At 42.3% G+C, this 24,980-nt stretch overlaps 1 protein-coding gene across 1 annotated transcript; it reads left to right on the top strand.

Moving 5' to 3' along the window:
• Positions 1 to 421: 421 nt before the first annotated feature.
• Positions 422 to 24,029, top strand: tinagl1 (tubulointerstitial nephritis antigen-like 1). The gene is made up of 12 exons (XM_069696258.1): positions 422 to 554; positions 3,026 to 3,336; positions 5,391 to 5,457; positions 10,811 to 10,903; positions 11,005 to 11,119; positions 14,883 to 15,009; positions 15,427 to 15,577; positions 15,691 to 15,877; positions 16,961 to 17,006; positions 17,812 to 17,935; positions 20,818 to 20,863; positions 21,157 to 24,029. The coding sequence occupies exons 2-12, from the start codon at positions 3,033 to 3,035 to the stop codon at positions 21,319 to 21,321; spliced, it is 1,425 nt and encodes a 474-aa protein (XP_069552359.1). The 5' UTR covers positions 422 to 554; positions 3,026 to 3,032; the 3' UTR covers positions 21,322 to 24,029.
• Positions 24,030 to 24,980: the final 951 nt, after the last annotated feature.

Consider the following 24,980-nt stretch of genomic DNA (forward strand, 5'->3'; position numbering starts at 1 on the left):
AGATGGTGGGCAGGCAGTTATTCGTACTCACCACTGTGGCCACTTCAAGCAGATTTGACCCTGAGTGGGAAAAGACAAAGATAGAGGAGGCGAAATGAAAATCATGGCAGTTAGTGAAAGTGACACCGGAAAGAAAGTAGAGGAGAATCAGCAGAGTGAATATAGATGTGTCTGAGTGCAAACCATTTCACTTAGGAGGGGCCTGTCTGATAAGGAAAGGAAAAGCAGCACGAAGAGATAGCCAACCTGTGGCTGTCACAGAACGAAGTATGTGTGAAGAGAGAGAGAGAGGGAGCAGGAGGCAGTGAAGCAGGGGACAGGGAGAGTGAAGGGAGGTCGGGGGAGTGGTTAGGCTTCCTGACTGCCTGTATATAGAGAAGACAAGAGTCTGACCGAGCAGATCCTGTGAGAGAAGTGAGGAACAGACAGGAAGGAGACACTGACCTTTTTACCCAAACTCTCTCTACCTGTGAATAACTTCCAGAGCAGCACATCAACAAAGCTCCACAGTTTTCTGTTGGATTACAAAACCAGGATATCTCTCTCAGCTCAAGGTAAAAATTAAATTCTGGTTTTATGGCAAATTCCAGGCAGGTGCAGTTTGAATGTCACAGCATAGTTTACACTATTCTCAAGTTACGTCACACATCTCTCTGAATTACAGGAAACTTTTAAGCTCTCTTTTTTTTTTTTCAAGTGTTTGCTGATCATCACTTTTCTTATATTCTCTTTCTCTGTATTGTCTGTCTTGCAGTGTAAAAGCATCTGCTGTGGGTGTGGGATTGTAGTGCACAATATTAAAGATGTTATTAATACGATCAAAAATATGAGTGGGAGACTGGGGAGATTTTTTTTCAGAGGTTATTGGGTCCAGTGAGTGTGTGGCGGCTCCTCTTCTGTAATTCACAATGACAATACACAGAGACCAGTAATCCCTTCACTCACCTGATGATGTGCGAGCCTCATGAGACACCTGCACGGTATTATAAATGTTCTGTATTGCCTTGATGTGTGTTGCAAATAGAGCCAAACAGCAGAAGATAGTCAAGCACTCTGACTTAGAGAGGAAGTGGAGCTGGAAGATCTTTTATACAGAGCCAAGAATGAATTATCTGGTGGGTGGTGAGGCAGCGATATCTCAAAGCTGAGCAGTGTGAAGAAAAAGTGCAAGAAGTGTAAACATTCCCTGTTTACACTTCTTGCACTTTTTCTTCACACTGATTTTTTTTTTTTAAACTAAAGTTTGTCAGTTAGTTGTGTCTAGCTGTGTAGATTGTTTTGTTCCTTCGGTTTCAAGGGTTGCGAGATTGCTGCTTTCACCCAAATACAATGGATGAGAATGAGTTTTATTATCTGGCATTGAAACATGACATTAAAAACATGAATATGCTGTTAAAAGCTTTCATTTACATCATGTTCTCGATACTGAGGTCTGTTTCTTAGAATAGGTGCCTGTTACATCTCGGAGGTAAACATCTTAAATCCTGGAAATACAGACAAAAATAAATGTCTGGTTGGTTACCACTGAATGGAGCTCAGTTTACTACAGTGGTCCTGAAGCTGTGATAAAAGTGACAAGAACTGTGCATGATGTGTGTATGTACATCTATGACTGTGTATGTGTGTTAGAGAGGGTTTATCTGTCCCGTGGCTGCTGTGTGGGATCAGTATCTTGGCTACAGCTGGCTGATTCACTGATGGGCCATATGGCAGCTTCTGTGACACTCTGTAAGAGCCAGCTCATATAAGATCATATGCAAGCCTTTTTTTTTTTCTTCTTCTTCTTCTTCTTGTTATCTTTGAAATATTGATCTTCATAGCATATTTGGCTTAACATTTGGACAAAAATTATGAATATTGTCTCACTTCACCTGAGAGCTATGCCAAACACAACCAAATACTCTCATATTTAAGCTAGCTGCAGAATGACACTGATTTGTGGTGACTTTACAAGAAGCTGCTCCATATCTGAAGCTAAAGATGAGACTGTGAGCAAGGCAGCATTATGGTCATCACTTGTCTTTTTTTTTTTTTTTTTTTAATCGACAGCTTGACCAGAAGGCTTCAGCAGCTCTGTGAGCAGACTGGCGGGTGTTTTATTGCACTGCTGCTCAGTCTGTCACAACAAAACACTTGTGTAAAGGAGGAGACCTGCCCATCCCATGCTGCCATATGCTTGTGTGTGTGTGTGTGTGTGTGTGTGTGTGTGTGTGTGTGTGTGTGTGTGTGTGTGTGTGTGTGTGTGTGTGTGTGTGTGTGTGTGTGTGTGTGTGTGTGTGTGCGCGCGCGCGGACGTGCATTTTAACTAAAGGCGCAGTCATGCAGAAAACAGCGCAGCGCTGATCTTTTCCGGAGCTCCGCTTTATGTCCAGACTGTCCATTGTGCCCAGAGATCTGATTGGATAATTAATGATGCTACATATGTAAGCAGCAGGCCAGCTCCTCCTCCTGGTCAAATAAACAGCAATGCATATGGATGATTGTTTAACCTTTGTTAAGCCTTAGAGTGAGAGTGGGGGCACACACACACACACACACACTATGCATATACAATATGATGAAGAACTATAGGAACTGGCCCTGGGACCTGAAACCTGAAACGACGCCTTCGTACACCTCTCAGTACGTTTAAAGCCCTCTGTGTTTCTGTGTTGAGTTGTTGTTTTCCATCACTTTCTTGCTGAGCGTATATTTAGCCGCTGTTTGTCTTGGCTGTTCGAAGGGAAAGTTGAGAAAATAAGTCTGATCTCGAAGGATCACATGGGTTTTCTATTTGGACCCTTGGCTGTTTTACCAAGCGTATGCACCAGTGTGTACTTGAACCACACAACAGGCGGTGGATCTTGTCTGTTGGCAGCAGTTATACCCCAATTAAGCTACTCCTACTGTAACCTCTGACCCTCTCTTGCTCTGAAATGTGAGGTATTCAGAGTGTGCCTTCTTTTGAAAAGCAAGGCCAAGAATAAGTCTTAAACCAAAGCACAGCTTGGATAAAATCTTCATCTGATCTCTCTTCCTTTCACAGATTCATCATGAGGCTCCTCCTTTCGACTGTGGCGGTGCTGCTCCTGGTGGCGGGAGAGAGCACTGCAGACAGAATCCTGTCTCGAAGGACCAAGAGGGAGCTCGCCAGTCCACTCCACGTTGGTGGCATCAAGGACCCATTTGGCTCGTACTGCCAGAGGAGAGGAGGCTGCTGCCCTGGCCGAGATGACCTGTGCACAGTGCCGTACCTGGACACAATCTGCTACTGTGACCTGTTCTGCAACCGCACTGTGTCTGACTGCTGCCCCGACTTCTGGAGCCGTTGTCTCGGCGTGGATCCGCCTTTCATCAGTAAGTAAGGTTACGAATGTGTTTGTGTGTGCATCAGTAACTTCTGCAGAAGTGTGTGTGTGTGTGTGGTGGAGAGGGGTGTTGTCGTAGTTAATTAAACTCAGTCAGAGAGCAACAGGGAACCCTGCTGAGAACCTCTGTGCCGGACCACAATGCAAAGCAGCAGGACACCTGGAAATGAATTATAATTACATACCTGCCTTTTTTTTTTTTGAGTCAGGGACTGTATGAAAATTACTGTAGAGGGGAGGGGGCCCTGCCCTCAATATCTCAAAATTAAATATTCATGGGAAACATCACAAATAACTTTTGGTCACACTTCGTAGCTCCACATGTATTGTGCTTCTCAAAACTGATATATCGATCCTACAAACTTGTTGTATCATTGGACAAAAAATTATATTAATGACAGAAAAACATACAGATACAGCACGCTTTTATGGACAGTGGTGTACACGAATATCCTCTTTAAGACATCTATTTGATCTCTTCTGTACATGATACATCTCAAAAGGGAAGACTAAAAAAGGATATGTGGTGAAATGTTGATAAAGGACCCTCCTGTCTTTCTTTCAGCATAGATAAAAACTGCATTTGTCTTCTGATCCTCTGTCCCCTCAGTAATCTCCACACAGTCTCTAAGTAGGTAAGATTGAACACATTTGTGCCCATCTTTGTTCGGTTAATTACGTTTGGACTCCCCTCCCGGTTCTAACACCAGTCTCTCAGTGCAGAGGTGTAAAATGTGCCAGCGAGAGCAAAGACCTATCTGAGAGCAGTGAACAGTAGGCTTCTTATTAACCCAGACTGAGTGAAGGAGGTGTGGATAGAGGGATGAATGGAGGTCAAGAGAAAGAATTTGGGCTATGTGGAGGGCTGGAGAGACAGACAATGGGTACAGGACAGGAGGTAGAAGGGGTTGGTGCAGGTATGTGTTCCCTGGCCGACAAGGTAGGGGACTCAGGTAGGTGGATACACACAAAGCGTGTGCACACATGCATAACTGACCACACGGTCAGCCTGGAGGAAAGTTGTGTCACTTCAAATAATACCTCTTTTCTGCCTTGTGGCAGATTGTTGCTGGCTTTCACTCAATATATTGTGTCATCGTGCTATAAAAAGGGTCACAGAAACATTTACATGACATTGCTTACTGTCAGCTCAAGGAGAGTTTACATTCCTTTTGCATTAATGTGTAATTTGTCAGACGCTGACGCACTGCAGTGCCTGAGTTATGACAGACTGGGTGAGACAGCTGTGAGGGGGAAGATGGGTGTCGTAGGGCCTCGATCGTAGATCGTAAATCACGCTATCAGCTCAGGGCCTCACACCAGAGGCCAGGAAACCTGGTCCCGCTGTAAATTCTCCGCCCGCTCATGCCTTAAATTCCACATGAAATTGACACTGACAGCACCTTCCACTGTAAATCAGGGTGGTGATAAACCTCACTGCAAGTCTGTCCCCAAGTCACCTTACACAATCTGTAAGTAAGCAGGGTTCAAACTTCAAGTGTAGGAGGTCTAATTAATTCAGAAGAAATGCTAAAGATGGATCATTTTTGTGCTTTTTGACAATGCTGAGTGGATTTTTACATCAGCATTGCAGCTCACAAATGTTTGTTTTCTTTTATGTTTAATTATTTATGTAATGGGGAGGGGCAAAGGGGGGGCTTTCCCTCTACCTCACTGGAGGTGGTGAAGTGGAGTGTAAGCTGTTTAAAGCATGACGGGAGCCCAGGAAGCCTGGGAAGGCAGGAAAGAACACATTCCTACACTGGATTACTGGAGCTCAGAGCTCCTTAGACCTCACGTATTCTGTGTGTGCATCTGCGTAAACACATGCACACGCACTCACACTAGCTACTGTTAACCTTTGTTATTGTGTTTGCAAGTGAAAGAATACGTCCTGTGTGTTTCTATAATATTAAGTGTGAGAACAGTGCATGCAAGTCTGTGTCTGTTTAAGGCTGTCCCGGAGATTAGTGGTTGGATCTTTTGTTGTTTAGCCCCATCAAACCCATGTATATTAAACTGCCCTTCTTTGTCTCTTCTCAGGCATCTGTGAAAGAAATGGCAACAGGTTCTTAACAGGGCAAACATATAAAGAGAACTGCAATTTATGGTATGTAGACCTCTCTCTCTCTTTCAACCTCTTTAATCTCTGGCTTTCCCTTCAAATGTCCCCTTTAAGAGCTTTAAGTTTGAATATTTTCCCTCACCATTCTCTTTTTTTTTTTGTCCATGTCCAATATATATATTTTTTTATATGCAGTGGAGGGAAAGCTATACAAATCGAATGGAGCTCATTACAACAGATGAAGAAATTGGAGATGTCTTGTGTATCACATTTCTCTGAATTCCTCACTGACATGCTGTACTTGGTATTATTAAAACCTGTGGGATTTGCACAATTTAGAATTAGATTGTTTGGGTTGCAAAATGTGTTTACAGCATGTGTTTCTCATCATAAAGACAGGGTTTTGATGTTGTAATATCCACTTTATATGTCCATGTTTTGACTAAAACATTTTCTATAGTCACTGAGACAGTGCAATGGAGGTGTTTTTTGCAGAAAAACTCTCTGGATGGCAATTTCTGTCATTAGTCAATTACTCAGTCAGCAGGTCCACCTCTTCGGACAGATTATGACCTGTATTCAAAATGTATGTTGTCTCCAGCTCTGAAAAGTGAAGCCAACGCAAAAGGGCCTTAAATTGCAATACCACTGAGGCCCACTACGTGCTGCCTCCAGAAAACCCTCTCCAATACGCTCTCATTCAAAAAGCATTAACTTCTATAATTAAATACAATGTCGATAAATGTTTCCCACAAGTTACTATGGCGTCATGAGCTAAGTTCTGATCTGATCAATGTTCTGGTGGTTGTTCTGGTGATAATAACATAATTAATCAGATATTTGGCCTCAAAGACATGTATGTTTGGGGGGGGGGGTGTCTGGTTTGATTGACAGGCCTGGGGTGCAGTCAGGTTTCCAGTGTAAATGGGCAGATACTGCTTCCTCAGGTTCTCAGTCAGATCTCCCTCCCTCCCCAGCTCATCAAAATGTGATCACTTCTGGCTTCAAAACATCACTTCACAAACCAATGTATGACGTAACGTTCGGTTGCCACTTGGTCCAAACTGAAATATCTAAAGAATTACAGGATGATTTGCCATGAAAGTTCCCACAGTAATATTAATATATCACTTAAGATTTCCTGTCATAACTGCAGTGATCCTCTGACCTTCCATTTAGCGCCATAATCAGGTCAAAATTTGCATGTTATTTTAGTTTATAACAATATAGCTGCAAGACGAATGACGCTCCCATCAGCCTCAGCTGTGCTTTGTGTTGAAGAGCGTGATTCCAAACGTACTTCTGTCTGCCTTAAACAGCTATAACTGTTAAAGTAATTTATTGTTTATACTGAAACGTTTTATGTAATGGTCAAATAAAGAGCAGTTTGTAGCCTGTCTCTGAAGCAGGAGAAACGTACGTGTATAATAGAGAATAAATCAAAACAGGACAATGATGTTTCTTCCCATATCTTCAAAAGTCTCTTTCATGTCTCCTACTCAGTGACCTGGCAAATTTAATCATAATCAAAGCAGTTTTCCTGTTGAGCTTCAGAGTCTACTTTGATGGATAAATCCACTTTCGCTCTGCGCACAAATGAGGCCAGATATTGCAAAACAAAGCTGCAGTGTTATTGTTTTGACTGCTGAAGTAAATCTCTTAGACAGTGTTTCACTATTTTTCTAGTTTAGTTCATGGACAGATTTTTAAGACCCTGACACGAAGTTAAGAGTTTCTAAAAACAGTATTTGTGACAGTCAAGTGTCTTTTATCTGAATGTCCATTTGCGCCCTGAGGGCAACGTAGTCCATGTGGCTAGTATCATTTTTCTGTTCGATATGGACAGCAGTCAAAGAGATATACAGCAGCTCTGTAGAGACTGGAGGGGGGAGCGAGGGATTGAGGAAGTGAAGTGAGAGATGGCAGAAAGAGGAGAAATTAAATTCCTCACTTGTCCGCCACCCTGGTTTCTCACGTGTCATTATGTTCCTCAAAAGTCTTAGTTTGTGTGTGTGTACAGTACGCGTGTAAACATGCACACTTGCAGACAAATATTCATTCATCACCCATTTGAATGTCTGCACCATATTTATTTTAATATAACAAGAACGCACCTGTGGCTGTTTGTCAAAACAGGTCTAATACAAACCACACTGACCCCACTCACTTACTCATCACCGGCTGATTAGCAGTAGCTGCACTGTGTCAATCTGAACAGCCTGAAGTATGCCTCTTATCAAGGCAGCTCAATTAGGATGAACTACAGGATCTTGTGGGTGCACAGGTAGGTAAACATGGAAGCTGATAAGTGTCATGGCGACCATTCCTCCTTGAGGAAACACTAGTGGAGGCCGAGCAAACACACTGCGTGGTAAAAATAGCCTCTCGTGTTACAGCTCACCAGAAAACAGCATTTATGTGCGAACTCCCCCTTTCACCTCCAAACAAAAGAGTCTTATGTACATACGCTCTCACACGTGCCTGTTAAGGCAATACACATGGGTGTTTGAAAAATTGCACCACAATCTTTGGCACAGAGGGACATGCACTCCCTTTTCCTCCTCCCACTCTCTCCACTTACTAATTTCCCAAATGTGTGTCCTCCCGGCTCTCTGAGAAAAGGGCTGCAGGCTGGAGAACTGGGCTTCTGCTTTGAGTCGACCTGGCAGCTCTCCCCCGTTTTCCCTCCAAAGTCTTTGATTAGCAGCGGACGAATACTCTTATCTGTACTTCCTCCTCACTTTATTAGTTACAAACCAAATATAACAACACTTTGACATCAGGGTCACAATCAATATAAACAATATCTATTCGGGGTGGGCTATATGGTCCTAATATAATATCACAATATTTCAGGGTATTGCAACAAAATAAAGTGTTAAAAGATTTATATGCCAGCATAAGCTGAACAATTTTCCCTTAAATATTTAGTAAAAACTGACATATTATGGTTTATTAAAGTTCTGATGTTTTGTAACCAAACTGACAAACTTCCACTTTACTGAAGTGGCTCCTCGTGTTGGAACTAACTCCTCCGTCGTGGAGATGCTTTCAGATGCTTTTAACTTAACAGTTACACAGTGTTGCCATATCACGTCATTACATCATCAAGTCAAAATATTGCCATTATCACAATTTGAATTGTTGTTTAATCATATTTTTCATGATTTTTTTAAATAATATTTTTACTGCTATTTTATTGCTTTTTGTTATTCTATTATTATCTTATTGCTTCCTGTATGCTGCTGTAGCGAAAAAATTTTCCCCTTGGGGATTAATAAAGTAACTACCTACCTACCTATTAAAAATTGTAAACATTTGGCACATTTCCCCCATCAAAACAGTACAGTTATAGCCTGACATAACTCCAGGGCAGACTGCTTCAGCACTAGACACAGCACGACCTGACTGAGCACGAAGTATTGGAGCAGTGCTTATCTTTATTGTCACGTGCCTGTGAAGGTATGCAGTAATGTGTGGCCACCTTTTGTTGTGGTGATGTGATTTCCAGCTGGGGCCTTTTCCTCCCTGATCTCGCAGCATCCTGATAACTCTCTATCTGCCTCAAATGATCTGAGACATTTGCTCACACCAGCAACCCTGACAGCCTGAAGGAGCGACTATCTCCGCTTCGATTTGGCAGCAGCTCAGCTCTGTCTGCTTGTGCTGTATACGTTGGATTGGACTAAAGCCAGTACCAGCTTGGACTGTTTGTTATAGTTTATACAGTTTCATAGTTTACTCCCACTGATTTGGCAGGATCAGTAATCGGACATGGTGACACACTCCACCTCACGCCATCCAGTTGTGTTCGCTAAGGTGAAGAGGTTGTCTGTGACGGGAAGTGTTAAATATGGCCTCCCACTGTCCTCAAAGACCCTCTTATTCTATTTTCAGTCACACTTTCCCCTCATCTCCATAAATCTGTCATTACATCTATCCCTGTGTGTCCACTACCTCTACTCTGTGAGTGCGCTGATGTTTGTGACTTACCTGCATGGTGCTGCATGCCTGCACTCCTGCTGGAGGGAGGCATGAGGCATCGACGCTTTGCTCTTATCCCTGCTGGATACTAAGCAGAGATAAACTTTGTATGATGTGTCTACCGAGCAGGAAAGAGCGCAGTTTGAGAGGTGATGCAGTCTGTAGGCTTCTGTGTGACCAAAGGGGAATCTTGCCTCTTCATCATTGTGTCTGTTTAACTGTGTAGATGTTTTTATGTGGCTGTGTGGGAAACTCTCCTCATTATTTTATAACTTTCAGACTTTTGCGATTCAAAACAACAAATTGTGCAAAAAAATGTATTCATATGAAGAGTACAAATAAAATTGGGCCTATTGTGGGAATGCTAGTGAGGGGAAGGCTATCCCAGCTCACTCGCAAAGGCACGGTACACCCCGGACAGGTTGCCTGTCCATCACAGGGCCAACACATAGAGACAGACGGAAACAAAGACCATTCATGCGCTCATTCACACCGAAGGGGAATTTGTAGAATCACCAATTAACCTGACATGCATGTCTTTGGATGGCGGGAGGAAGCCGGAGTACCTGAAGAGAACCAACGCAGGCACAGGGAGAACATGGAAACACCACACAGAAAGGCCCCAGAACACACTCGCTGTGAGGTGACAGTGCCAACCACTCAAAATGAAGTATCAAGTTTTAAAAAAAAAAATGTATTACATTTATTTGAAGACATTGGTCACATGCTGATTTTGTGGTTCACATACAAATTATAATACATTTTTCAAAATGTTGCAATATCCAAAAACTATGTAGTAAGGTGGCCCTGAAAGGGACCACTCTGCATAATGAGTACTAAAACCTTTGATGCTAAGGTATGTTTTGCTGAAAATACTTATTTAGAATATAATTTATAATTCTATTTTTATATGTTTGCTTATGAAAGACATCACGTTTTGGAACCAATTCAAACTAAAAAATTCTTAAGACTTTTTCCATGACTTGTCTGACCACATGTATACAGACACGCACAGGCAGACACACTATTCTTCAGTGACTCATCACAAAATAAAATTTTTAACGTCCCCAAAGTAAACATCTGTGTCATCAGTAATATCCTGCTCTCTTATCTTGATTTCTTGGGACTAAAAATGGATGTGCATTCTACAGCCTTAAAAGGCTGAATGTTCCCTTTAACCTTTTCTTCTTTTTCCTCACTGCCTTGTTTGTTTTTTTCTTATTTCAGTCTTCTCCAGTTATTTCCTTTGAATCCCACTGAGCCTCTGCATACTCATCTATGTCTACCACTGTCTTCCTATTTCAGCTGTTGACTTCGATGGCTTGAGCATAAATATGGAAATGGGATCTATTTTCATGCAGTTCCATCTGCTGACAGCTTTTAATGTCCCCTACTCTGTTTCTGTCTCTTTCAGTACATGTGGGACTTCAGGACGGTGGGAATGTGAGCAGAACGCCTGTCTGATGGAGCCTGACATTATCCACGCCGTCAACAGAGGAAAATATGGGTAAAAAAAAACCAACCCAAAAAAACATGTGGGTGGACTTTAGTGAGGGGTTTTCAATAAGATAGCCGTGGTAACAAACATGTTTTTTGTATGTCTTTCAGGTGGAAAGCAGCTAACTACAGTCAGCTCTACGGCATGACTTTGGATGAAGGCATCCGCTACCGCCTGGGCACGCAAAGACCCTCAAGAACTGTCATGAACATGAATGAGATTCAGGTAGAGCACTAACTTTATCCTTAAAGGTCATTTTCTGGGTTGGAAGGATCCCAGCTGGCTAAAGATATCAGTCAAATGAGAAGTACGTGGGATGTCATCTCCCTAAAGACTCGGGTACAAACTTCAGTGTTGATACTTACAGTGGGTACGGAAAGTATTCAGACCCCTTTAAATTTTTCACTCTTTGTTTCATTGCAGCCATTTGCTAAAATCAAAAAAGTTCATTTTATTTCTCATTAATGTACACTCAGCACCCCATCTTGACAGAAAAAAACAGAAATGTAGAAATTTGTACAAATTTATTAAAAAAGAAAAACTGAAATATCACATGGTCATAAGTATTCAGACCCTTTGCTCAGTATTGAGTAGAAGCACCCTTTTGAGCTAGTACAGCCATGAGTCTTCTTGGGAATGATGCAACAAGCTTTTCACACCTGGATTTGGGGATCCTCTGCCATTCTTCCTTGCAGATCCTCTCCAGTTCTGTCAGGTTGGATGGTAAACATTGGTGGACAGCCATTTTCAGGTCTCTCCAGAGATGCTCAATTGGGTTTCGGTCAAGGCTCTGGCTGGGCCAGTCAAGAATGGTCACAGAGTTGTTCCGAAGCCACTCCTTTGTTATTTTAGCTGTGTGCTTAGGGTCATTGTCTTGTTGGAAGGTGAACCTTCGGCCCAGTCTGAGGTCCAGAGCACTCTGGAAGAGGTTTTCTTCCAGGATATCTCTGTACTTGGCCGCATTCATCTTTCCTTCAATTGCAACCAGTCGTCCTGTCCCTGCAGCTGAAAAAAACAAACATAGCATGATGCTGTCACCACCATGTTTCACTGTTGGGATTGTATTGGGCAGGTGATGAGCAGTGCCTGGTTTTCTCCACACATACCGCTTAGAATTAACGCCAAAAAGTTCAATCTTGGTCTCATCAGACCAGAGAATCTTATTTCTCATAGTCGGGGAGTCCTTCATGTGTTTTTTGGCAAACTCTATGCGGGCTTTCATATGTCTTGCACTGAGGAGAGGCTTCCGTCGGGCCACTCTGCCATAAAGCCCCGACTGGTGGAGGGCTGCAGTGATAGTTGACTTTGTGGAACTTTCTCCCATCTCCCTACTGCATCTCTGGAGCTCAGCCACAGTGATCTTTGGGTTCTTCTTTACCTCTCTCACCAAGGCTCTTCTCCCACGATTGCTCAGTTTGGCTGGACGGCCAGGTCTAGGAAGAGTTCTGGTCGTCCCAAACTTCTTCCATTTAAGGATTATGGAGGCCACTGTGCTCTTAGGAACCTTGAGTGCTGCAGAAATTATTTTGTAACCTTGGCCAGATCTGTGCCTTGCCACAATTCTGTTTCTGAGCTCCTGGGACAGTTCCTTCGACCTCATGATTCTCATTTGCTCTGACAAATAAATAAATTTGCACAAATTTCTACATTTCTGTTTTTTTCTATCAATATGGGGTGCTGAGTGTACATTAATGAGAAATAAAATGAACTTTTTTGATTTTAGCAAATGGCTGCAATGAAACAAAGAGTGAAAAATTTAAAGGGTTCTGAATACTTTCCGTACCCACTGTATATGCTTAGCTAAAGTACCCTTGAGCAAGTCATGAAACAATTGCAATTCCCGGTGCTACTTTTTAGGAGCTGACCTTTGACCTTCTTGAAAAGCTGTGAAAGTTGGCAAGAATATCCAGCCAAAAGCTTTAAGACTATCACATTACTTGTTGCTCATGGGTGTATCCTCCGAGACTCTGGGTTTCCCCTTAAAATACTTCTTAATTTAGAACGAAAACCCAGACTGAAAACACATGATATGATCACATTGTCAAATACATGAGCTTTTACGTATCGGCTTTTCCTACTGTGGCTGTTTGATGCTTCTAAATCAAGATGTATTATACAGCTGCACTACTATAGCAAGAATATTTTCTGTAGATTTATGTTGATGAATAAGGTGTCTGTAAATGATTTCAACGCAAATAGAAGAGAAAGTTTAGTATGTTTTACAATCACACAAAAGTACATTTTTGATGCACTTATATTTGAGTGAAGCTGAAAACAAAACCAAAAGTTTTACTTTTTAATTTCCTACAATAATATCTCTTCACTCTTATTTGTCTATGAAAAGACAGCAGCTGTTTGATAAAGCTTCCTGCCAGCCAAAATTTCCAAAATGAAATATGCTGAATTACAATAGTTAATTTAAGTAGTTTGTCTTTTAGTTGAAGTGGACGGAGTAGAAATCCATCGGTTTCTATTTGTGTAAGTGTGACACAGGCAGGGCAGCAACATGGCTGTGAGCAGGAGAGTGTGGGCTGTTTAGTGGAGCACAATGTTTTAGCAACAGGTGAGAATGTAGAAAAAAAGATACATTATTTCAGTTTTATTATGACTTTTCAATTCTTCACAAGCTCCTGCATGCTTCCTGGGAATTCGTGATATGCCTGTTTGTAACCCGGTACAACAAGCGAGCGCTGATGAAAACCTATTTTTCCACTTAATTATGGTGGCTCGTTGGTATGTGATGGCGTCTCCGTCTGGAACCTCGAGGTACTCTGATCCACTCAGTCTCTGTTTACATTATGCCCAGACAGATTACATAAGACGGAACCAAAACATTAGACAGAGAAGATGGTGGCTGTGCGGAGAATAAAGAGCAGTCTCCTCTTCAGTCTACACCTCCCCACCTCCATCGCTCCATCCAGACCTCCCCTCCTTCCGCTGTCAGCATGTCCCTACCTGTGCTATGAACCATTCATAAATCTTTCCCCCTCTCTCCTTTCCTGTCGTTCTGTAGACTCCTATTCATTTATCACACACACTAAACTCGCAGCGTTTCGACTCTTTCCTCGTGCCTTGAGGTCAGGTGCTTCAGATGTCTGAGTTTTTTGGACTCTAACCTGCCACAGCTACAAATCTCTGACCAGCATTCCTTAGTTCTGTATCAGGTGGCCATCCATGCTCTGAATACCTCATTATTAATCAGTGGAATGCAGCGGAGGCAGCCAGGGTCTTAAAAAAGAGAGAGGGGAGGTCAGTCGTACAGAAGTGTGTGCTCTGTTATCACACATTACCAGGAGATTAGGAGAGCATCCAACCTTAAGTGGAGATTATAATAGGTGGAGTATGTTCGGCATCTGAGAGCTACCTGCAAGTGAACGTCGGGAAAACATCTGCACTCTATTCCAGATTTATCATGAGAGTTTAGATTTATGCCCCCGGTGATATTAATATTTTGAATAGAGATTAAATGCCTTTCCGAGTGCTGTGAGTCGAGGCCTCGTGTTTCACAGAGAGGATTGGGATCAAAGGTTCTTGTCTGTTCTTCAGCATCAGAGATTGACACTGGGCCAAATGGCCTGTAAAGAAGCCCCGTCCGACTGCGGGGATGATTAGCAGGCTTATGTAATCTGCCCATTATTCAAACTTGTCACAGAAAACCGTACACAAGTCACTTAATTGCAGCCTTTAGTTTGTGTTGTGTTGTGGCCAAACAAATTACACTGCGCTGCCCGACACCACTTTCAAACAAGTTGCATCACTGCAGCTTTATGTTGTTGTCTCCGACTACTGTTTCCTCTGTTTTACTCTCACTCACTTTTGACATCTTGTGCAGTTGTAATAATGGCTGTTTTTACTAAGAAATACAAATACAAATACAATAACAAAGCTGTTCTCCTCTGAGAGTTAATTAGCTTTATGGAAATAAACTGAACTTAAATACACTGAAGAAGTAATCAACGAACTGTCTCTCTCTTCCTCGTTATGTCAGATGAACATGGATCCTCAGAGTGACCGTCTGCCGCCCAACTTCAACTCAGCAGAGAAGTGGCCAGGAAAGATCCATGAACCACTGGATCAGGGCAACTGTGCTGCTTCCTGGGCTTTTTCTACTGCAGGTGGGTCCAAAAGAGGATTCACTGGGCTGAAACAATGCAGGGAAATATCCTGAAAATATATAGGATATTATTATGAGACGTGAAGGAACAATGCAATCACTGCTGTCTTGTTCTCAGGTCTTTTGTTCGGCATTGGCATTTCAGCCTCGAAAGTTCTTCTTCAGGCTTGAGGTAGATGCCGAGTAAAAATAAGAATTGGGATTGAGACAGCAGAGTACAGGGGATTTCTGTGAATTTACAGACGCGTGTTTCCTCCTGAGAACTAATTCCCATTATGCAGCTCGCAGAAGACTTTTGGTAACAAATATTTTAGAGGATTTGATCTGCTAAATAATAATAATAAACTGAGTAATGTCTTTCGAGTGTCTCTTGAGCTCTCTGGCATCTGTTCTCAATGTTGTCTCTTGCGTTCACCAGCTGTGGCATCAGACAGAATCTCCATCCAGTCAATGGGTCACATGACTCCTCAGCTGTCCCCCCAAAATCTTATTTCCTGTGACACGCGCAACCAGGGGGGCTGCGCTGGAGGTCACATAGATGGAGCCTGGTGGTATCTCCGGCGTAGAGGGTGAGCACTTCCCTTGTTACAGGCAAAATTAGCATTATTGTGTGCAAATAAGTTGCATTGATTACTTCGTGGCAGCATTCTTAGGATTTCCATCTGTCCATCCCCCCTGACAGTGTCGTGACAGAAGAGTGTTATCCATACCGACCTCCGCAGCAGTCACCGGCAGAGGTGGCTCGCTGCATGATGCAGAGTCGCTCGGTTGGTCGGGGGAAGAGACAAGCCACGCAGCGCTGCCCCAACACACACAACTACCAGAACGACATCTACCAGTCCACACCGCCCTACAGGCTCTCATCCAACGTAAGCACTGCACATCTGTAGGAAACACACCTCTCATACATTAGTTTAACATTCAACCAGCATAACTTGTTATTCAAACGTCCAGTTTACGTAAACGTTAAACCGTTTGCATCATTTCCTCGTGCTGCAACAGCCATAATCTATCTCTCGTGCTTCATGTGTTTTTGCACACTTTCCTCATATCATGCTTGACTCGCCTGTGAAAAAACATGGGAATGTTTGACAGGATTACGTGCGGAACAGAAAGAGGATGTCTTTTTTACCTGCATGTTTCCCTTCAGGAAATAGGTTTCAGGATTGACTATTTTTGCTTCAACTATAATACAAAATTATAAAATGATCTATTATGATGAGTTTGAATAGTTTACATACAGAGGATAAAGATTGCAGTGAGTGAATTATGCTAATATACAGACTGCACTTTGGTTGTCATCGTCCATAATCATTATCTGCCTTCATTTCAAGACTTAGAAGCGTATGTGGAATTAGATTTGTGTGTTTATGCTTTATCAAATGACTCCACTGTTTCCACATGTCATCTGTTCCTGCGCAGCCACAACGGTGGGTTTATTAAGCCAGTATCAGTCAGCTGACACGACAGTGAGAGTTTATCAGATAATAAAAGATGAGCAGTTATTCCCAGTGAATCAGAAGATTTACTCTCTCTAGTTGTTTTTCAAAGTTGCTTCCGTCCAGTCCAGTCGATGGACGAAGTGCCTCTGCCCTTTCTTCATACCACAAAGTATCACGTAATTTCAGCTAAATCTGCTTCCAGAAGTTGTCTCTGTGTGCATCTCCTCCAATTCAAAGTCAACCGACTGCAGCCAACATCCATCAGTGCTAAATGACAGCTTCTGCCTCTCGAAATAATTATGGCCCGTTGTTTCTGTCTCTGGATAGCCTGTGAAGTCAATAAGCCAGGCATTAAGAGCAGGGGGCCCCGCTGAACTCAATCTTGTTATCTGACTTTTAACATCCAGGGGGCCTGTTTTCATCCTCTCCATTTCACTGACATGTAATGTCTTTCTGTGTGTCTCTCTCTCTCTTTTGCCAATAAATCGTTCGCTCTGTCTTCTCTTTTAGGATAAGGAGATTATGAAGGAGATCATGGATAATGGCCCTGTGCAAGGTAAGCTGATGCCTTTGTGTGTGTGTTCTCTCTCATAAATATAATTTTTATGTCAACAGTGTGACTTTAAAAAACAAAACAAAAAAACAACACCCCTGCACTCCCGAGGGATGCACAAATGGAAACACATGCACCTTGAAGGTGCATGTTGGGTATCTGACCTGGGATGATGTAATGTTTGACCTTGTCATCATAATCGTTGTGTCCTGGGTTTCAACTCTGACCTCAGTCACCTGGTCAGAAATGATGGGCCTTCGTGTCAGTGGGGCTGAACTGACTTTCCTTCAACAGCCTGCCTCACTGTCTGGTACCCATCTGGACTATTGTCAAGTTCCCTTGAATAGAAGAGTGACACGTGTGTGTGTGTGTGTGTGTGTGTGTGTGTGTGTGTGTGTGTGTGTGTGTGTGTGTGTGTGTGTGTGTGTGTGTGTGTGTGTGTGTGTGTGTGTGTGTGTGTGTGTGTGTGCGTGCGTGCGTGTGTGTGCGTGTGTGTGTGTCATGGCAGAAAGACTTACTGGTTTCAAATGAAATTTTCTTTTTCCCTTTGAATATCTCTTTCTGATGTTTGGGTTTTTGTGACTCGGGGAAAATTGGAATTTGTTTGGTCAAATTACTTAATTACCTTCAGATTAATAAATGTTTGAATAAGATTTAGATCTCTCTCTTCCATAATAGATTAAGGAAAGGAAATTTGTATGGTTGTATGTGTGTGTGTGTGTGTGTGTGTGTGTGTGTGCGTGCGTGCGTGTGCGCGCGCGCAGGTTATATCCGCCCACTAATTCTCCCTGACTATTTGTTCTTACAGCTATTATGGAGGTTCACGAGGACTTCTTTGTCTATAAGAGTGGGATCTACAAACACACTGACGTCAGCTTCACCAAACCGTCACAATACCGCAAACATGGCACACACTCAGTCAGGATAACTGGGTAAGTTACAGTCTACAGTATCAAGCCTTTTTTGCCCTGTTCAGTGAACCAGCAGCCTCTAGTGTGACTTTAAGTAGAGGGTTGTACAAACCTGATTCAACTCAACATAAACAAACAGGGTTTTGGGTTTGGATTTTCTGTCTTTGTGTTTAACGATAAAATCTGTTGCAGTTATGAGCAGGAAAACAATGTGCCACGTTAAACAAACTGGTTGATGTCTGGACAAAAACATTCACCTTCTCCTTAACCAAAGTTTCATGTGTCTGGTTTCACTGTTGCTACATGTTTAATAGTGACCATATCGGCAGAAAAGGATGAATCAGGTTTTAAGTGAGTCACTGGTGGTATTGCGTTTGATTCAAAGCTTTATTTGCACGCGTGTTTGCACACAGCTGAGAGTATACATGTGAACAAAACACACCTTGGCTCCATCTGCCCCAGACAGCGTCCCCCTCCCCCACTAGCGACCACAAATATGCAGGCAGGTAGACGGCTGACACACCTGGATCGCCTGCCCCCACCCTCTGTCTCGTTATTCCCGTCTTCCCTGCTTTCCTGCCCCATGTCCTCTCTCTCTGTTGTGTCTCCATCATCACTCTTCATCTGGTCGTCTGATTGGCCGACTGTCCCGCGTCCTCTCTTTTCACTCGTCCTCACATCCAAGCCAAAATACTCTCGTTATCATCTAGACATCGAGACTATCGGACAAGTAGCTGTTTGATGCCGTTCTTGTGTTTTGTTTTTGAGGGCAGTAAGAGGCGGGAGAGACTCTGACCTGTAAAATGTCATAAACAACCGTTTCGCTTGTAAATGTTTGACAGGGCTCTCATCCGTGGTCCATCCAGCTGGTTTTGACGTGTCTCTGTCGTGGCAATGATACCTTGCTGCTCACGAGTCTCACTTTACCAATTATAAAAATGAGCAGCAAGCTCGCAATGGGTTTATTATGAAGGCTAAGGAACGTGTATTTGTGAACATTTGACTGGAGTACAATACCCTGATCCAGACCTGAACAACAGTTACAAAAAAACACTCCAGACAGACAAGCTCGGCGCTACGATAGAAGCAGCTTCTTTTATCTGATCAGCCATCGACGAAGACAAAACACAACGTACACTCAGGCAGCTTTCGCTCTTTTTTCGTGTGCATGTCTTGCATGTCTGTTTCATGGCATTTTATGACATCCTGTGTAGTCATGTGTATGATAAACACTCCAGCCTGTACGTAGCTGCTTTAAATCACACACTTAAAGAACACACTGTTCTGAATTGTCCTCTTAAAGAACTGTGGGTTCACGTCTCTTCAATGTGCTCATGGTAAGACCTTTGGGGTGTAGTTTCATCTCCGGTGGCTCAACATGTCAATAAAACGTGGAGGTATGCAGAGCGTTAGATGATGATGCTGTGGACGAGGACTCCCAGCTTTCCTGAAAGCCTCCTTCTACTGTGCTTCCTTACAGCTCTGCAGGGGCACAGGTTCAGGGATGGAGGGAGAGCGAGGGGGGGTGGGGGGGGGGGCTGGGGAGGGCACAGTGTTTGGAGCTCCAACCTGCCAGCCACAGGCATCAGTGTGTTTACATAGGCCAAATCCCATAGCTGTGCGTTCCTTTAAGCCCAGGGCCTGGGAAAGTTTGTGGAAAGAGCATTGAGGTCCACTGTGGTGGAAAGGGCATTGTCTGGGCCGCTGATCCTGACTTCACAGGACAGAGAGACGGGGATCAGTCCCCCGGAGAAGAGGTCAGGGGTGGGATGAGGGGCGTTGGGCAAGGGCGGGGTACATGGGCACAGCGGTATGCCCATCATTGTCCCCATGTGAGCAAGAGAGCTGATTGGAGGCCTTGATAAGAGATCAGCAGTGGTCCGATTCTGTCTGGCTCTGTCTATACCAATGAACATGCAGGAAGGCATGCATATGGGACGACACAAACATAAACAGGTGCGTATGTGCACCTACTCACAAACAGGAATCCTTTTTCTTTGGTCTATTTTGGATCCTTGTTGTTTACACAACTGTTTCTGTGTCTGCTCTTGGTTTAATGTGACGTTTGAGTCCGATCGGGGAAACACCCGGCTAATGCGGTCACTCGCTGATAGATGGTTGGCACTGTGTGCCAGAGTTGTGGTGGCAGGCTAGTGAGTTGGCAGTGTGCGAGACCATCCACTGTATTTCCCAGCATTCCTTTCCCCTATAAAAGATAACAAGCAAACGGGCACCGGGAGTGCAAAAACAGGATGGGAATTGGCTTTGGGAGACTGTTTTGATCACGATGAGGAAAAACGGCAGGACTGGCAGCAGCTAAGCTAAGACCAAAGTGCATGGCATGATGGGAATTCATGGGCTTGCCAAGGTTTCCTGAGAACAAAGCTGCTGGCAAGGGAGAAGGTTCAGACTGACACATGTGTGTTTGTGTGTTTAGAAATGTTTTGTCCCGTCCTGGTGTCTGCTGTTTGTGCATTGACAGGACTGAGGAGGTGTTCACTTACTCGTAACCTATCATCTCCTTCCTGTTACATGTCAGGAGGGCGGAAATGTCAGAGGAAGAGGGGAATTCCGTGTTCTTTGGTTTGGAATGATGTAGCAGCGCAACAAGGCGGCATCCAGCCATAAATACTCTGTATTCAGGATGTTATTAACAAGATGAAAGCTTCTTTTTTTTTTTAACACTTGAACTTATAACCCTCACTGCTTTTCTCTGTCGATAACACCAGGCCTACCTGAGGTAAACACATTCCTGATAGGTGTTTACATAAGACATGTTTCTTGGAAATAAATCGTACTTTAAAAATAGCTGTGCGACTCTGATACAACCAATTTGATGCTTATACTTGACAACATTGTGGCTGTTCACCTCCTTATACGAATGTATCTGCTTTGTGCACCAGGTGGGGTGAAGAGAGAAACTTTGATGGGACGTCAAGAAAATATTGGGTATGTTTTTTCTCACTATACAAAACACACATATGTCCTTCTTATCCAGCTACTGAGTTAAAATGAAAACCTGCGATGTTGATTTCTGCCTTGGTAGGACTCGCAAGTGAAATATTTGGAGCCCAAATTGGTTCTTAATTGGTGGTCAAATTTTGCATTGTGTTATAAAATGTAATTTTATTCTGAAGAGCATGAATATGGCCAGGTTTATGTGTTTGCAAATTAAAACCAGTATTGGCAATAGCTACTCTGACTGTATTTTACAATCTGTGTAATAACTTTTAAACTTCCAGATCGCTGCCAACTCCTGGGGAAAGAACTGGGGAGAGAACGGCTACTTCCGTATCGCTCGTGGGGACAATGAGTGTGAGATTGAAGCATTTGTGATTGGCGTGTGGGGAAGGATCACAATGGAGGACATGCACAACCATCATCACCATCGTCGCCGACACATTTGAAGACACTGCACACGTTAAGGCCCCACTGAGACCTTTGTTGTTGTTTTTTAAACAAAACTTAAAAGAAGAGAACCACAGCTACAGTCTCTGAATTTAATCACATCCATTTACCCACCAAGCTGGATGGGACAGCCACAAAAACCAACCCCCAAAAGCCTTCTCTTTTTATGCCTTATTTTATTCTGGGTATGAATACAACTTCTCTTCAGCCCTCGCCACTTCCCCTGTAACTCAAAGTTTATGGCACCAAAAAAAAAAAAGCAAAGAAAAAAACGGAGCAAAAGTTCTTTAACTTTTGCCTTTCAATCAGGCACCTCAGGTACCTACTGCTCCAAAGACCACACATTCCAGAATCCTCATAACACCTGGTGAAGCATGTTCATGTCAAAGATGGGTGTTGAGAGAAGGAAAAGCTCAATCTCGATCCTTTTATTCTTTTCTTTGTGTCAACCGGGACCTTTAGTCTTTTGTAGTTTTAAATCTATAATCCAGACGGACCCTATATCAGAGGTCACAGCTTGGAAAGGAGGAAATATGAGAGCCAGATAATCAGACATGAGACCCTCTCAGAAAGACACACCTTGCTGAACTGCGTAACATGAAAAAAAAAAAAAAAAATCATACAGGACCTTTTTGATATTCACCTGTCAGCTATACAGAGGCACAGTTTGACTCATTCTCTCTGTTTTAGAGAGGACACTTATAAAGACTTAGTCGCTGCAAGTCGTAGATTTTCTCTCACTCAAGTAAAGTAACAATGTAGAGTCAGAAAACTAGAAACACCGTCACATCTTGGAGAGCATCACAATTTAATAATAAAAAAAAACGTGGCCCTTCTTCTTCATGTTTGTACTATAACAAACAGATGTGATGATAATAATAAATGAAGATGTCTTATTTGTTTGGGCTGCAGGTGAACAAATAGCTGTGCTACATAAAGAAGTGAGCAATAATAAAGATCTAAATAAAAGCCATGCTGCCATTCCTAAAACCACCATTAAACAATGAAATACTGATTTAATTTTAAGAGGTTGAGAAGATTGTACTGCCTTAAAGAAACAGTTGTTTTGACCACTGCAAAAGAAAGTAAACGGTCTGTATATTAGTCTTAATTTACTCTGTTCTGTCTACACTGTTTCAAGCTAAAGATGCTATTTTTGTTTTGTTGCAGTTATATTTCAAAGTTTTATTTTGCTATTTGTTTTAAGATGTACTGTATGTAGTGCCTTTCATAACACACTCATCACTCTGTTGCTTTCTTGCTTAGTTGTAACTGTTTGAACACAGCGAGGAGGATGAAGGTGGGATATTGCTGCTAAAGTCCAGTCTGTGCTACACTATTTGTCTTTAGTTTTTTAGGCTTTTGATATGTAATAAACACTTGAAGCCACTTCTAACTAACACTGAAACACAGGTTCATGTCACAGTAGGCCAGTGAGCCGTAAAGCTTGTTTATGGTCACATTTTATTTTTTTTTTTTCTTGTTCTGCTGGGAATGTTCCTCAAACCCTGTGTTGATCTTTGCTCCAGTGTCATGGTGCTTTGAGATTCTTCATTTTTTTTTTTTTTTTTTTTAATTTTTGCATAGACATGAAAAGTAAAGCATATTGTATTATTACCACGTACCTTAAATTACATCCTGGTTGGTTTCAGTTATACCTTCTAAAGCATTTCTATATCACTATGTCTTTCATCTCTTTCAGGCATGAAAAGGCAGATGGATATAAAATCAAAAAAGGAAAAATGTCTGGATGGACAAGCAATGTGCGATGTGGCGGAGGGGCTACAGATTAGTAGCTGTTGCATGTTTCTCATGCAATGTACTGAATCGTTGCTTTTGTTTTAAAGTTAGCGAAGGCAGAGAAGGATCAAGAGCAGCCCGTGATCATAAGATGCACAAAAGGTTTACAATAGATAAGAATACACCAGCAACAAACTGAGCTTTTTTTTATCGTGAAGAGAAAGTGAATGTGTGAATCTTCTTGTAACAGAGAGATGAGATTCTTCACATTTTAATTTTCACCTGTGGACAATTTGGTATAAATCCTTTGCCAGAAAGAAAATGTTGCAGTCAGCACTACCAGTGCTACCAGTCTGTAACAGGTTGCCATGTATGAACTGGTGTGTATTCGTGTTCTAAGAAAAGCAGAAGGAAGCAGATTTGGCCAAAGCTGAGATTTGTTTTCTGTTGATCAGAGACCGCTGATTTTCAAAGCTCACGTTTTCCTGCAGTAGGTTGAATTAGCTTTGACCAAAATGCAATAGACACCAAGTATATAGCATCAGAGCTCTTGTTGCATTCTCAAAGAGATGTTCAAGGACAACACTTGCCACGTTACTTATAATTTTATTTACCTTAAGGTTCAGATGGGACCAATTAAACCTGGATTACTAAAGATTTGTCAAATCTGTTTAACAGAAACTGACTCACTTGCAACCAAAAACTTCACTCCGACTACACAACCTCTCCTCCAGAAACCTCTCGGGAGCTGCAACACACATCCACTCAGATGTTGCGTATTTAGTGTAAAATGAACCACATATTCACTGATGTGTAGACTTTATTTATGACGAGATGTTTAAATTATATACTTTTATTCTTTTTCGTTTTTTCTGTGCAATGTTTTCTTATCTCTCTGTCTCTTGTATTGTGTGCACTTAATGCAATAGAGTGTTCACTTACACAATAAAGTCTCTCCAAAACCACACTCAAGTCACCTGCACCTGAAATATTCCAGTTTGTAATGTAAAATCAATGCACCTAGAGAAATGAGGAAGAGGAAACTGCTGGCTGTGGTGTGCTGGTGTGTGAGCTGGTGGTGAAAGTATGTGGGTTTTTGGGAGCATTTGGGATCAGTGAGCAGTGGTGGGAGGGACGGGGTGCCGGGTTTTCAGGATGAGGATCCAACAGAATATGGCCGAGTGGGATGAGGACAGTTTTCATAAGGTCCTGCTGTGTCAGCGTACTCTTCCATCACTGAGAGCAATAACCTTGGCCATCAGTCAGTGGAAGACCAGGGCGAAGAGTTCTCTGGCCTTTAAGGTTGGCATATACAAAATAAAAAATATACAAAAGTTTGCTGGAACTGAATAATATGAGCTCAGTGGAAAATAATTACATTTTCATTTTGATCTAATTGTGTAATTTTTTTCATAATATGGATCAAGAAAATATTTCATCAAAAATATTTTCTGTGTGCAACACCTGGAATTCTTTTGAATGTAAATGAATGGATGAGAAGATCAGTCTGCACTCTAATTTGTCCATTATTACTCCCATTATTATATGGTAAAAACATTTATCAGTGAATTTGAAGTTTGATTATTGGATTGTGAAAGTTGTCAGAGTTACGATAATTTCAATTTAATTCACACATTCATAGGTAGAAATCAACAGAAAATCACAGACACAAACATAGGACAAGTTTTTAAGTAAAAAATAATTATGTTTCTGTTCAGCCAGACTTTTAAAACATGAGGAAATTAATGATTCTTTGATTATCAGTCACTAATTATATCTCTCTTTAAAAGAAGATTTTTATGTCCACTGTTCAGACAGTACTGTGAAAACTACAGAGTTCTGCTTCTGGCTGCTTGTTATGCACGTCTGTGCCACCACTTAAACTCTTGGCTGTCTCAGAGTTAATGCATTTCCCAGC

This window comes from Brachyistius frenatus, unplaced genomic scaffold (assembly GCF_029030835.1).
Source record: "Brachyistius frenatus isolate BFR_SWC_R1_liver_20210118 unplaced genomic scaffold, ASM2903083v1 Contig_2, whole genome shotgun sequence".
NCBI classification, from domain to species: Eukaryota; Metazoa; Chordata; class Actinopteri; family Embiotocidae; genus Brachyistius; species Brachyistius frenatus.